At 43.6% G+C, this 15,123-nt stretch overlaps 1 protein-coding gene and 1 long non-coding RNA gene across 6 annotated transcripts; one reads left to right on the top strand and one right to left on the bottom strand.

The window, feature by feature from the left end:
- Positions 1-790: 790 nt before the first annotated feature.
- mybpha (myosin binding protein Ha) lies at positions 791-13,667 on the top strand. Of its 5 annotated transcripts, none has more exons than XM_061790581.1 (13): positions 793-1,064; positions 1,634-1,675; positions 1,753-1,812; positions 1,891-2,025; positions 2,639-2,806; positions 6,367-6,455; positions 6,542-6,737; positions 7,568-7,707; positions 7,786-7,945; positions 9,392-9,528; positions 11,359-11,545; positions 11,691-11,747; positions 13,425-13,667. In XM_061790581.1, exons 1-12 carry the CDS (start codon positions 803-805, stop codon positions 11,723-11,725), a joined length of 1,611 nt encoding a protein of 536 aa, XP_061646565.1. In that variant the 5' UTR covers positions 793-802; the 3' UTR covers positions 11,726-11,747; positions 13,425-13,667. The 5 variants fall into 5 exon arrangements, with proteins under 5 accessions (XP_061646395.1, XP_061646480.1, XP_061646644.1 ...); XM_061790743.1 differs by having other exon boundaries at positions 794-1,064; positions 1,637-1,675; XM_061790411.1 differs by having other exon boundaries at positions 791-1,064; positions 7,568-7,945.
- LOC133486126 (uncharacterized) lies at positions 8,869-11,295 on the bottom strand. Its single transcript, XR_009790930.1, has 3 exons — positions 11,216-11,295; positions 10,975-11,098; positions 8,869-9,317 (listed from the first exon to the last, which is right to left on the bottom strand). It is a non-coding gene; the product is annotated as an uncharacterized LOC133486126 (long non-coding RNA).
- Positions 13,668-15,123: the final 1,456 nt, after the last annotated feature.

The raw sequence follows: 15,123 nt of genomic DNA, 5'->3' as shown, positions 1-15,123 counted from the left end.
GCCAAAAATGTCAAATGCCTCCCAAATGCATCAACAGGACCCTTGGACAATTCCTCTTAAAATAGAGCCCTAAAGCCATAGCTCATTCATTTGGAATCAACTAAATATTTGTTCTTTGTACATAAATAATAAACTGATAAGACATGATGAAATGCAAATACATAATAATAAATAAAAAAATGTCCTTGTTGCATTATGTGTACAGAATGTGGAGAACCACCATACCATAGCATGTTGACCTAATGACAAATGTGCACAATATGGCTTCATATGACAAAACAGATATCTTCTGTAAAGATTCCAAAATTATAAAGACAAAAATATTCAAGAAGTCAATATTTTTGTGAGTGTTCAAAAGTGTAACTATAACTTTATCAGAATCTCAGATTGCATCACAAGGTGGCACTTCGAGAAAAATATGTCACGTTTGAGACTACTGCAGAATGGCACATGACCGGAGAGACCCAATCAAAATTGTCGGCTTGAGAAGGAGGAAGTGATAAGAAAAAAAATAAAAATCTGATCTTTTACGGCCATTTTTAAAATGTGACTAAAATTGCAATGATTGGAAACTTGCAAAAGCAACTGTAATTGAATTGAACATTTTCTCATGGTAATGTAAGAGATTACAATTAGATACATTTCGTAATTAAACTACATAATCTCATTTCATGTCATCCCCCAATACAGCATGTTGTAAAGTATTGGGTACTGTAGAGAGCTAACGTTTCGTTTCAGCTGACTTGTGAATTTTTTTTGGGGGGGGGGGGGTTGCACAGTGCTCAGGCGTCCAAGTGAGGCAATGGGTGGAGTAAAGTTGTCGCCAAGCCTTATAAATGACCTCCGAGGCTCCGGGCGCCTTCATCCAGAGGACCGGTCCTCTCTCAGCACGATGCCAGGCGAGCCCGCGCCCATTAAGAAGTCCCCCAATAAGAAGGCGGCCGAGAAGGCACCAGAGGCCGAGCCCGCTCCGGTGGAGACCCCCGCCGAGCCCGCTACGGTGGAGACCCCCGCCGAGGCCGCCGCGGTGGAGGACGGTTCCGCTACGGATGAAAGTGCTCCAGGTACCGTGGAAGGCTGTCAAATGTTGTAAGAAAATGGACTAATTATAGACTCGCCAAACTATTAATAGTAAGCTTTGTTATTGTAGGATGCAGAACGAGAAACACTAAACACCTTTTTAAGATTGACATTGATTCTTTTGACACCTGTTTACGGTGCCCCAGACATGGCATGGAGGGGGGGGGGGGGGGGGGGGATAGGGGGTGTGGCCACACCATAGATCAAAATACTACACTGTGCCACTATATATAGCCACAGTTTAAAAAAATACCACCATGTTATGTTTGGGCTTCTGTACCTATTTGACACCATTTTCCATTTTCTGATGCCACACTCAAAAAAACAACACGGATTGTGATGTCGTCAACATTTGGCCCTCCAACTCTGCCAATGAATGAATAACATGTACTGTGGCTAGCAATCCACAAGTATGTGGATAAATGTGAAAGGATCATTTGTAATATTTACAAAAAAAGAATTTTCTCTGGACATACAGCAGCAGGTCTCATCCACTGTGGATCGAACCTGCGCTGAAGTCACTAATGTGTTTGCCTGACGGCTTTTGTACCAGCAGCTGCCGAAGGCCCCGTCGCGACGGGCGCTCCTGCAGACGGTAAATAAAGACATTCAAATGGGACATGGCCGCAGACATCGGTGTCCGTATCGACGCTAACCCGCTTGCTTTTCCAGCAAGAGCTGCTGCTCCCGTCGAAGAGCCGCCCAAGGACCCAACGCCGCCGCCTCCCGCAGGTAACAAGGCTTGTCATGTCATCACGACAAGCAACGACACCACTAATACATTTGTTCTTTCAATGTGATTGTTCGCAGTTCCCACCAGCGCTCCGCTGGAAGTATCTGTGGAAGACGTGAACGATGAGAGCCTCACCGTCAAGTGGAAGACGCCAGAGACCGTCGGAGAATCTGGCTTGGATGGGTACACCGTCGAGTACTGCAAAGATGGAAGTAAGACCGCCTGCTACTCGTGGCTACGTCAAGGGCCGGAGGCGGGAGTCGTACCTCCTCGCGCTACTCCTTCGCTCACGGCTGCTAAAAGGCCATCCTTTGTAAACGCACTTTGACCGGGCGATATCTCGTGACAGGAGATGTATTGCGTTGTTCAAAACAGTCTGTGATGCGCTTTGGTCGACATACCCAAGGAATCAAAAATGATGCCCACCCATAATGCAGATGCGACCGTATTTGCTAACAAGTTTCATTCAGGGAGGCTGCTTGTATATCGAATCGGTCAATGTTATTACCTTGTCAGACGATGCCAGTTTCGCTACCCTTGACATTGGCTTTGCCATGTTGAAGCACACGGTTGAGAAAGGTCAAGCCAGCGAGGCCTGCAGTTCTTTGGATGTCGATCTGGGATCTTTGGGATCTGTGGGCGTGGTTATTATGTAAATTAGGCCCACTGTGACGTATTGTACACAAGAGCAAAAAATAGGCAGACCACAAAACTTACTTGGTTGTTTCGGTTCACACTTGATGGGCGGAAAGGTACTGAAAGGTCAATTTAAAGTCCCCTTGAAAAGATGTGACACAAATTGATTGTGTGGGGCCGTCCCTGCAGCTACGGACTGGGTGGCGCCAAACGGGGAGCTGACCCCGGCTAACCGCTACCGCATCAAGGATCTGACCCCAGGCGACCTTCTGCTTGTGCGCGTGGTGGCCGTAAACTCCGCCGGCCGCAGTCAGCCGGGCACGCTCGCCCAGGCCGTGCCAATCCGTGAGGTGGCCGGTGAGTAGCAGCCGACGACGTTCAGAAAGAGCTCGGAATGCCGTTGATGACTGTGGCTAGAGTTGGCGAAGGCATCGTACAGACACAGCGATTACGATAAGAAATGTTACACTTACGTCCTTTCCTGAAAATACTCACGCTGACCGGAGGAAGGCTGTTTACTGCTGTATGGAGTCCACAAAGGGATGTTTATAAATCTCGTACTGACAGGACAGTTCATTAGCCATAAATCACACTGCTCTGTCATGTGTTTTAAGTAGGTGTGTGCTTTTAACACACACACACACATCTTCTCACATATTCATGTTGTAACATTAATAGCAGTGGCTTGTGTGATTGAGCACGCAACACAGGTTGCCTGTCCTTGAAAATTGCTTTGCGCGCCCGGGCGTCATTCAACGTAATGAGCCCAATCTCGTCGTTTGACCAAGCTAACGTGGTAATGCTACTTCCGGAATTTGAGTCCCCGGGATCCCAATTTACTCTTGTTGCCATAAGATCGGTACATTACATTATACTACATTACACTGATGCTGTGATATGGCCCAATCAGAGCAGAGTTTATTTTACGTGTCGCGTATTAATGAGAAATCCGGCCGGTTCAATTGCCATTTGGAAAAAAATCAACTGGAGTCGTTTGAAAAAGGACATTCTGGGCATTTTAAAATTAAATTATCAAATGATCTCCTAAAGGGGATAAATGGACATCAAAAAGATTATGAAAAATTGACAAAAATTGATGGAAGGGAATCTTTGAATATGGTAATTGCAATTCAGGGTGGCCTACTGGATATGATTATAGAACCCTGAGAACCCTATAAAGGGCCCTGAGCACTCCGAATGCAGGTGTAGCACTCCTTGCTTTAAAGCAAATACTTCAATTACTCACTTTGACGGCCGCGTGAACTTGTCCCACTTATCCACTCTGAAGGACAGCTTACTGGCGCCGCCGAGCGCATTTCCTGCTCGGGGTTCAAATATCTGCCAACAAACGAGAACATTTAGTGGAGAAATGCGGTCATGCGAGCAGACTCGGTGAGAAAGACGAGCCTAATTGGTGGATTACGGCCGGCTTGTGGGAGTTCAAGTCAGCTCTGCACTACAAACGTTTGTGATTCAAAGACAATGTCCCCTCATAGATGCACGTTTATCCGCAAACAATTGCATACGATGGATGATTTGTGGGAGCGCTAGCTGGCTGGATGTGTCACTGCTAATTCGCAGGGATTAGCGTCGCGGCCAAAAGTGGAGGTGAGCCGCATGGAGGTGAAATCGTAGCTGACAAATTGCTTCAGCAATGCTGTGAGGTGCAACTGAGATGCGAGAAGGAGATTGATGGGCAGGATGCGGATAGGTTACGGAGATAAGACGTTCAAAGTCGATGAGCTAGCTTCAAGCCGGTGGTTTTATATATCTCGTAAGCGCTTGAGATATTTGCTGCGGACGCACTAACGAATGTGAGGGACGCCGTTCTCCAGGCTCAGCCTAAACCGCAACACCACCCAACCGTCCGTTTTCTTTCTAATAACAGCCTTTTAAATGGCGGCCCTCTCCCAGCTGTCGTAACTCCACACGTTGAACGCGATGACATCTTTCTTCTCAGGGATCCGATGTCCGCCTAGTCCAAGACTTGCTGCTTCTAAAACTGTTTTAAGGGCTGTCATCTTCTTCTTCTCTTTCGTTCCTCTGCCTGGATACTGTACTTTGCCTCAAACTTTTCATTTATTATGATGCAGTATTAACCGTTCAAGCGACCTGTGTTCAAGATCTCCTACGAATAAAAAAAATAAAAATAAACATCTGAAATAATGCGGTTGCACAAGTGTGCACACCTTCTTATGATGTGCCTGATTTCAGATTTGACCAATCACATTCAAACTCATGTTCAATGGCAGTCAGCACATATCTGATTACGTACAGTTTCAGATGTTCTAGTAGGCTTTTGCTGACTTTTTTTTTTTTTGCTTCCTAGCAGACGCTTGAAAGTTTTGTACTGTATCACAATAACCTGGCATTTGTACAGGGGTGTGTAAACTTTTTATATCCACTGTATGTATGTAATTTCGATCGCCTGCAGAGGTCCCTAAAGTTGTGGCCGTAATATCATCGATATTGTATTGTACCGTACTGTAAATTATGTAATGATTGTGCTGTGTATCTACAACCCTAATTCCAATGAAGTTGGGACATTGTGTTAAATAAAAACAGAATTCAATGATTTGCAAATCATGTTCAACCTATATTTAATTGAATACACTACAAAGACAAGATATTTAACGTTCAAACTAATAAACTTGATTTGTTCAACTTGTTTTGAGCAAATAATCATTAACTTCTAATTTTATGGCTGCAACACGTTCCAAAAAAGCTGGGACAGATGGCAAAAAAAGACTGAGAAAGTTGAGGAATGCTCATCAAACACCTGTTTGGAACATCCCACAGGTGAACAGGCTCATTGGGAACAGGTGGGTGCCATGATTGGGTAGAAAAGGATAATTGCTCAGTGGAAAGTGTTCTGTGGTCCGACGAGTCCACATTTCAAATTGTTTTTGGAAATTGTGGATGTCGTGTCCTCCAGGCTAAAGAGGAAAAGAACCATCCAGACTGTTATGGACGCAAAGTTCAAAAGCCAGCATCTGTGATGGTATGGGGTATGGGGCTGTGTTAGTGCCAATGGCATGGGTAACTTACACATCTGTGAAGGCACCATTAATGCTGAAAGGTACATACAGGTTTTGGAGAAACATATGCTGCCATCCAAGCAACGTCTTTTTCATGGACGCCCCTGCTTATTTTAGCAAGACATTGCCAAACCACATTCTGCACGTGTTACAACAGCGTGGCTTCGTAGTAAAAGAGTGCGGGTACTCGACTGGCCTGCCTGCAGTCCAGACCTGTCTCCCATTGAAAATGTGTGGCGCATTATGAAGCGTAAAATACAACAACAGAGACCCCGGACTGTTGAACGGCTTAAGCTGTACATAGAGCAAGAAAGGGAAAGAATTCCACCTACAAAGCTTCAACAATTATTGTCCTCAGTTCCCAAATGTTTATTGAATGTTGTTAAAAGAAAGGGTGATGTAACACAGTGGTAAACATGACCCTGTCCCAGCTTTTTTGGAACGTGTTGCAGCCATAAGATTCTAAGTTAAGGATTATTTGCTAAAAACAATAAAGTTGATCAGTTTGAACATTAAATATCTTGATTGACGTGATTTGCAAATCATTGTATTCTGTTTTTATTTATGTTTAACACAACGTCCCAACTTCATTGGACATGGGGTTGTATAAACGACATCATCAGCGCTAAACAACCGTAATTAATCTGCATCATCGGTCTTGAACCTCGGCCCAGCGATGTAAATAGAACATGTCAAAGTGTTATTTTGAGCCTGCGCGGCACCCCACTGTGAGAACTCACCTCGTAAATGTCGCTGCGCTGTCACGAGGTTGACCCTCACATTTGCTGTCAATCATGTGGCGAGCACATTGCAGCAGATCAGACAGGGACAGGAGCGCAACACAGAAAACACAATGATGGATGAACTTGTGTGTTTCAGACCGTCCGAAGATCAAAATTCCTCGCAACCTACGCACGCGCTTTGTCAAGCAAGTTGGCGAGCAAATCAACCTGGTCATCCCGTTCCTCGTGAGCCCACATTCCATCCCGCATATCCTGTAAATGTCTCGAAGAATGTGTTCTCACTGCTTCGCTCTCTTCTAATAATGCCACAGGGCAAGCCCAAACCGTTGGTGTCCTGGCTGAAGGACGGCCAGCCTTTGGACCCAAAGAGGGTCAACATCAGGAATAGTGACAAAGACAGCATCCTGTTCATCCGCGGCGCTCAGAGGGAGGACTCGGGTGTTTATGAGTTGACTGTTAAGGTGGACTGCTTTGAAGACAAAGCCAACATCACCCTTCAAATCGTCGGTGAGTCGCACAGAGACTGGCATAAATATGCACTGGTGAATGCCCACGTTCACTGGGAAATACACATGCACGCAGTCTCACAGGGTTCGAGAGTAATGACATAATTCACTCGAAGGTAAAGGATTAAAGTGATTTTGTCGCACTTTTCACTTCAGTTCAATGGTCATTATGCTGCTCTCGTTCTGGTGTGCACGCCTTGGCCAACTGGAGGCAGTATAACAAAGACACGGATATACCTGAAGGCAGAGGAGACGTCACAACTCCTTAGCAGTAATATTAGTTGTTCTTTGTAGAGGATACATGCTTGTCAGTGTCCATTGCTTAAAAGCTTATAACACTGCCGATGCTAATTTTGTGTTAGCATTAGCATTAAGCTAGTTGACTGAAAGGCTCAGCGATGTGGTTGTTTTAAATACACAATGGCGAATTCTCCTTGTTTTATGTTTCGTTTGACAGTACATTTCAACTGAGAGTGGCAATAAACATCTTGAAAGCTTTTTTTTTTTTTGCAATAACGGCTCATTAATTTTACACGCCAAACCAATGCTTGTTGTAAGTGAGCAAGTCAAAGAAAAGAAATGGGCTGAACGACAGCTCGTATCTTGAAAAACTGACAGGCACAAGATGGAGCCAGGGAGGACAGGTTTTTTTTCACAAATCCCATTATTTATCATGTACTACTGTCAAGTCATAATGTCTGTTTCAACCAATATGAAAAAAACAATAAAATCAAATGGTTTTTTTGCGTTGTGAGGATAAGCGGCTCAGTGAATGGATGGATGGATGTTTTTTCAATGGACGTCTTGTTGAATTCCAAAATGTCTTCCCAGAGTTGCCGGGTCCTCCTTGCAGTGCAAAACTGGTGGACTGCTGGGGCTTCAACGCCGCGCTGGAGTGGATGCCACCCGAGGACAACGGCAACACAGAGATCACCGGCTACATTGTCCAGAAGGCCGACAAGAAGACCGGGGTATCGGCTCACCGTCAAGACGCGGTCATCGTCGCGACTTTCGATTCTGGTGTCACTGCCGTTCGTCCGTTCTCGCAGGAATGGTTCACCGTGCTGGAACACTACCACAGGCTCAGCGCCACCATCTCGGACCTCATCATGGGAAACTCGTACGCCTTCCGAGTGTTTTCTGTCAACAAAGTGGGCGTCAGTGAGAAAAGCGCCGTCACCAAGGATGTGGCCACAATCCAGAAGACGGGTGAGCACGCGCCGTTTTAGGCCTCCTTTCCGGCTTTTCTTTCTACGACATTGGCTCCAGCGCGTGTGCTCACTTGAGCGCTATTATTTTAATGAGCTGCAGGAAGTGTGCGTGAATGCACTTACATTAAAGACACCAGCAGCAGAGAAGCCATTGACACTTCTAAATATAAGCGGACAACAGCTACTGCAGGAATACATTTTGGTACTCAGACAGAGTTAAGAAAGCTAACAGAGAAAAGTGTGTGTGATTAACCTAGATATTAGCAGTTATGAGGTACTGTACACATACTTACTTCATTACTGTACTGATGTCGATTTTCAGGTATCCGTACTTCACTTGAGTACAGGTTATTCTTTTTCTGATGACAATTGCACTTTTACTCCCTGCATGTGAAAACAAATATTTGTACTTTCTACTTTGTCCCAATTAGCGTATTACGTTTTTCGGATGAGGACTATGATGTAAATAGAGAGAGGTAAAGTAAATGGTGTTTGAAATCCTCCATGTACAGTATGTCCTTTTTTAAGAGAGTTTTTTGACGTTGCCACAAGAAGGATTTGTGGCAAGTGCCTTGTCTTGTGCCGGCCTCAAAAAATCTCTCCCCAGTCTTAAAAATTTACACATACAGGTAATGTGTATTTTTTACATTATTATCTAATTTAGCTTTTTTGTTTGTTTTGTTAGTCAGTTCCTAACTTTAGCAAAGCTTTTGGAGCATGTTCGATAGCAAAAAAGCTTGAGCTAACTCTAGCTTGCTCTCAGTTTAAAAAAAAACAAAATAAATACGTGTTTTTCCCATTGTGCCAAGTTATCAAACCAGGTACTGTATGTAACTGACAGTAAAAAAAAAATAAAAAATAATTTTTCTTTTGTTTTTACATTTGTAGTAAAGTACAAATACAAATCTGTACTTTGTTTTAATTTTACTTAAAACTCATTCACTGCCAGTCCTTTATGGATATTTGAATTCAACAGCCGTCAATGGCAGTGAATGTGAAGTAAAGGTAGGTCGATCAGTTTGTCTGCTTTTACACAAGGATGTTTACTTCTACTTAACAGCAGGTCTGGCTGAAGAAAAACAGCGGTGCTGTGTTTGGACCAAACATACCTTTTGGAATTATGGCCAAAAAGTTCAGCGTTTATTTTAGCAGACTAAACACGTTTTCCCATCTGTGATTGAGAGATTTTCTTTGTTATTGCTTCATTTTGAACACAGCCACATGTCCAGTTATAAGGGGGTGTGCACACAACCACATAATTTCAGTTGTTTACCAGTCGAGATTGTAGTTCATCCCAAAGTTGTTTGACGGGGTCGAGGTTAGGTCAACTGTTCTTAACGTTCTTCCACACCAAACTGTCTCCGCGCATACTGAAAGAAAGATGAATTCATTGGTGTTGTACTTCTATTGTACGTATTGTTACCTCGTCTTTGTGCGTTGTCAGGCATCATCTACAAGCCGCCCGAGTACCAGGAGCACGACTTCAGCGAGGCGCCCAAATTCACCACGCCGCTCAGCAACCGGGCCGCTACTGTCGGCTACACCACCAAGCTGCTGTGCTCCGTTCGCGGAAGTCCCAAGGTCAGACGGGTCTTCAATTCTCAGTTATCTTCGACAATTGCCATCCATAATGTCAACAACCTGACTGTTTTGTTCAACACCTTTTAGGCTATACAGTGGACCCACACTATACATGGGGCATGGGGACCAATTGACGGCCGTTATAATTGCATTGGGCGGGGAAAAAAAGCATTTTTTCATTTAGTTTTTTTTTTTTAACCCAAAAAAATCTCAAATAAGTAGGGATAAACCGGCAGTAAAGGTTTTCAGGGTTGGTCTCCCCCGACCCCCAAAAAAGGAGAAAAAAAACCAAAAACTATTATTATTATTTTTTTTTTTTAATGAATAAAAAGTTGGGAAACATTTTTTTGTTTTTTAAGAAAATGTAAATGGAAAAAAAATCAGCGGGTGCCAAACCACGATTATGCAGAGGTCCACTGTAGATCTATTTAACTTTTTTCCTAAGACACCAGCCATAGAGGAAAACAAAATTTGAGCAGTTTCTTCAAACAATCATGTCACCTAATCGTAGTCGTACTTGTTAGCGTAGCATACACAGGAAGTCAGCTATCCCTTTTTCCGGGTTCGGCCACGTGACACTGCGCATATAGCGAATTCATGTTCTGTAATGCCATCGCATCGGCGCAACGAGAGGTGTTCTATTTTACGAGGATGTCTGCTTGTCACTAACAATTCCCATAAATTCCAGTGGAAAAAAATTACAATTTCGAAATATTTCCCAAGTTAAAATGCAATGGCAAATTTACCGTAAACTTCAGACACATGTTCACTAGCATGAGCAAGTGGGTGCCTTGGACTGGTACTGTAAAATGTTTCATATACAGTATGCAAACAACCCTTTGAGTGGGACTTGAGATGCTCCCGCCGGTATGTCCGTGCGTCGTTCCAGTCGGTCTGGCATCATCGGCTGCTCCGGTTAAACATATCTTTACAGTTGTCTGCCTGACGCGGCCGGCTTAAGTGACGGGCTGCGGTGGAAATACGGCTGATTACGCGTCCTTGGCTTCTCACCAAGGACAACGGCATTTGCGGGGACATACCAGTTGCGCTTAGACCAATCCAACTGGAATTTTCGAACACAGCGCGCCTGGAGCGCTTTCACAGGACAGCATTGCAAAGACTAGAGGAACAGGAAGGCGGGCCCGCTGCGGAATAGCAGTCAGCCTCACTTCACAGTTGCCCGGTCGGTCCGAGCCCGGGGGCAATGAAGGGTCACTAATGGAGATGTAGGGACGACACAAGCGATAAGAGAATAGTCTGTTGTCCTGCTGTTGTCTGATAGCGTAGCGAGAAGGTGCTATTTTTGTCACCGCACTCCTTCCTGTAGCAGTTATCAGTGACTTGACCAGTGGTAACCCTCTGACGCATTTTTTAGCGCCACGGAAACCTGGTGGCGCGGGAACGAGACTGATGACAAAATAAGAGCAATAGAAATATTTTATTTACCGTACGGTTGAAAGTGAAATCTCCTCGGAGACAAACCGAATCATCTTGTCGCCTTTGAGTGCGCAGAGGAGGAGGACGTAAAGATCGACAGTGACTCCACATGTGATATTTGTAAAACATGTTACTGTGAACGACAAGTTCAAAACAGAAAAATCTATATGTATGTATATGTATATATATATATATATATATATATATATATATATATATATTCCACTCTGAAACCTGGAGTGGTGCGTACCTGATGTCAGGAACAGTTTTTAAGTTTGTGTCCTTCCACTGGGCACTACTGCTCAGCAAGGACCGACGGAGCTCTTGGAGATGTTCGGCCTCCATCCTGAGTTTGCGAGATGACCGACGGTCCTTCTCGTTCTTCTCTCGCAGCCAAAGATCGAATGGCTGAAGAACCAGATGGTCATCGGTGACGACCCCAAGTTTCGTCAGCTCTCCAACCAGGGCATTTGCTCCCTGGAGATCCGCAAGCCGTGCTGCTTTGACGGCGGCGTGTACACGTGCAGAGCCAAGAACGCGCAAGGGGAGGCCACCGTCTCCTGCAAACTGGAGGTCAAACGTAAGCGTGCTGCACAACTATCCTGTGCATGCAGTGGAAGGGCATACGAACGCAGAGGTTCCACTGTACATGAAATCAGGTTGATTAAGTGTTCTCATGTCATATTTTTTCAAAATACCAAAATGGACTATTCCTTTCTTAACAGAGGTTCTTCTTTCCGAGACTGAAAAGAGCAAATAAAGCGACATTTCAACCTTCAGAGGTAAGCGCTCCATCGCCCTCCCAAGGGACAGCTCATACATTTGTACATACATCTGAAAAAAAAACATCTTTATTCTATGATGACCATACAATATAGTCACAAGATTTGTTAATGACACATTACTTCAGATTCTGTACCGTATTTTGCTATCTGACATTCAAAAAGCATTATTATTTTGGGAAAATGCAGATTTGTTGATACAATTAGACTCTTTGCAAATGACGTATCCCGTTAGTGTCCGCTTAAGACAGAGAAACCAATGAGAGGAAATGTGGTGATGTACCGTCGGAGCCAATTCTAAGTTCCAAGCTGACTGGCATCATTTTAAACAGTAGCTTTGTGCCCACACACACACACTGTTGACCTTCATTGCAAGCAAGGACGTGTGTCCTGCAAATAGGGTCACGTGGCTCCCTGACCACTTCTTGAATGCATCCTCAGTGCATTGGGATGCATTCGCGCCTGTATTTCCGGCTGCCCACTCGTGATCGTCAGATCACGTTACCAAAGGAGCGTTTTCATGCCAAGCGTGAAGCGCGGCCCGCAGATGACATGATTAGCTGTGAGGCCCTGAGTGCGGGCCAGTGGAGGCGCCACCGTACTTGGCGGGTGGGGGGGAACAAGGGATTGGCATTAAGGGCGAGGAGGGGGCTGCGGGGTGACGTCAGCGCTGCGCTCCACAGCTTCTAAAAATGAGTCAGGATAATCTGACACGCAGCCAAAGTCATCGCATTACCGCAAGTCAACAGGCATGCGGGGGAAGAGGAACAGAAACTTTGGACAGGTGATCTTCTTTGTAAAGGTCCGTGCAGCTAAAAGTGCTCCATCAACAAGGTGAAATGTACGTGAGTCGTTAGAAAAGTTTACAGCTGAAATAGGACGTGAGCTACAGCTGGTGAGTGCGGCGACGTAGAGCGACAAAACCGCTCGGCTTCTTTTATTCGGCCGTGGCATCGTTTGGCGTGGTGGTCGCTTGTTGCTAGGCAGAATATTTCCAAGGCTAGTAGAAAAGTTCGGTTCACGAGTACAGTGGACCCCCATCATTCGTGGGGGATAAAGGGCCGGACTGCGAATAGCAAAAAGCCGCATATTATTGACACCTGTTAGAATTGCTTTTTTTAAACTCCAAAAAATCTTTAAAAAAAAACAACCATTAAAAATTACTTTGAAAAAAATATATATATATTTTATTATTATTATTAAACAAAATCTGCGAATATGTCAATCCGAAACAGTCAGACAGGCACACACTAAGAAAATAAGTTTACTCATACATTAATTTTACTACTCTGTATTGGATATAAAATTGTTATTGTAAAGGAAAGCCTGTGATTTGCGGCACAATGTTAAAAAAGTGAGAAAGAAAATGGATGGATGAAGGAAAACAAAGCAGCAGGAGGCGTCGTTGTTGTGTTTTCAATGACAGCGCCATCCGCTGGATCTGTCGGAGCACCGTTGCCACTAAATGCAAAATTGCCCCCATTGCTGAAAACTTACAGAAACACTTCATAAGGAAAATTCATAAGGAAATAATACAGTACTTGATGTACTGTTTAACTTTGTCCTCTCTTGGGTGCAGGTGTTTTGGCGCATTCTGTTTTTGTGTGCTCTGACCAACTGCACAGTTTTATTGACTGTATTCTAAATCCTCCAAATGCTTTCTGTGTGTTTGTCCAGGGCGCTGAGAAAGGACAGAGTTGCAGCATTTTGTACATAATTAAGAGTCAGCCTCCAACAAGGTCGCACACCATCACAGTCCCACGTTTGCTACATGTTGAAGGTTCACCCAGTTCGTCTCGTGTCAGGCTGAACGATTCTTCTGCCATTTGTAGTTTGTTCTATATTGTAGTTTACCACTCAATAAAATGCATCTGATTTTGCAAAGACGGTAGGATGCGAAATAAACATTGTATTTTCTGATATCTTATGGTGATCTTTTAGCATTTAGGCATTCGTCCCTTTTAAAAAGGAGCAAATGTGTTCCCCTCATGCCCGAAGAGAGTACAAGTGGCTCGGGAGATGGATGATTTTGAAATATGACTCTTTTTAAATATGAATAAAAACTCCGACTGCAACTAACAACCAAGATTCTGCTTCCGAGCTACTTTATGTGGCAGTGTCCCAAACCTTGAAGCAACGGCTATTTCAACACAAACAGTGGGAGCAACACGTAGACATATAAAAACACTCACAAGGAAACATTCTTGATCTGCGAAGAATAATATTGCTGCTGAGGAGTTGTGACATCTCCTCTGGCTCCATGTGCATTTTCGTTATGTCTGTACTATACTGCCCCCAGGTGGCCCAGGCGCACGCACCAGAAGGAGCAGCATAAATATACAAAATAGACCCCAAAAAATTGTGTCATTTCACATAGAAGCGCATTTGTCTGAATGAATAAAAAAAATTAAATGGCCCTCCTTCACCATTCACACACACATTTGTTACAATGGTGTAAAATCTTTGTCATTGGTTTTAGTTGTAATATGGGCTGTCTGTTATATTCTGCAAATAATTTAAGTACACACAACTTTCCTTTTTTTTTTTAAACTTTATTCTGTTCTGCCACAAAGTTGTGTCACAATTGTTAGCACAGTTATCGGTACGAAAAAAAAAAAAAACAGCATAAAAATACACATTTTAATTGCATTATATTTTTATGAGAGGAAAAAAAAAAAAAAAAAAAGAATAAGCTGTCATACATCATTGGCCAGCAATGTTTGACTTACTGTACACATGACATGTTTACCACCTCTTTACACTTTCGCACTTTATTTCTCTCAACAGTCAGAAAAGCACACGTCACCAACTTTGGGAATCTCGCTGGAGAAAATTCTTTCTCCGCTGGCCAGCCGCCGTGTTGCAAAAGATAAAGGTCACTTTTGAGGTATTAAAAGTAACATTATCTTCGTAATCTGTGCTTGTACAACTGGACCACTTCATACCAAGAGCTGTCCTTAACACGTTTGGCTTTTGCGTAACCAAGGAAAGAAACCAAAATATTTGAGACAGCTCTCAGTAGTTGTACACAAGTGCAAACTACAAGTGTTCATAATGTTGTGGCTACTCGGTGTGCAAAAGATGAAAATAAATCACGCTTAACTTCAACACACAGCCAGTTGATTACATGCGAGGCCCATTTTTAATACAAAAAGCTCCATCGAACAACACGGAAATTAAAAGAATAGCAATAAAAGAGCAGCAATTAAAAAAGAAAATGGTGAAATTTGGATGTTCAGTAGCTTTTTCACCTGAGATTATTTGTACTATTTGTAAAAGGGCAGCAGAGGCGATCAAGTGGCACTTGGAAAAGATTTAAAGCACTCGACATGACAGCACGCTTTTGTGAAATATGTACAGCAGATATTTAAAAAAA

Source organism: Phyllopteryx taeniolatus, chromosome 1 (genome assembly GCF_024500385.1).
Source record: "Phyllopteryx taeniolatus isolate TA_2022b chromosome 1, UOR_Ptae_1.2, whole genome shotgun sequence".
In the NCBI taxonomy this organism is placed as follows: Eukaryota; Metazoa; Chordata; class Actinopteri; order Syngnathiformes; family Syngnathidae; genus Phyllopteryx; species Phyllopteryx taeniolatus.
Note: the sequence above shows the minus strand (reverse complement) of the source record. Positions and strands in the feature narration are given on the sequence as shown.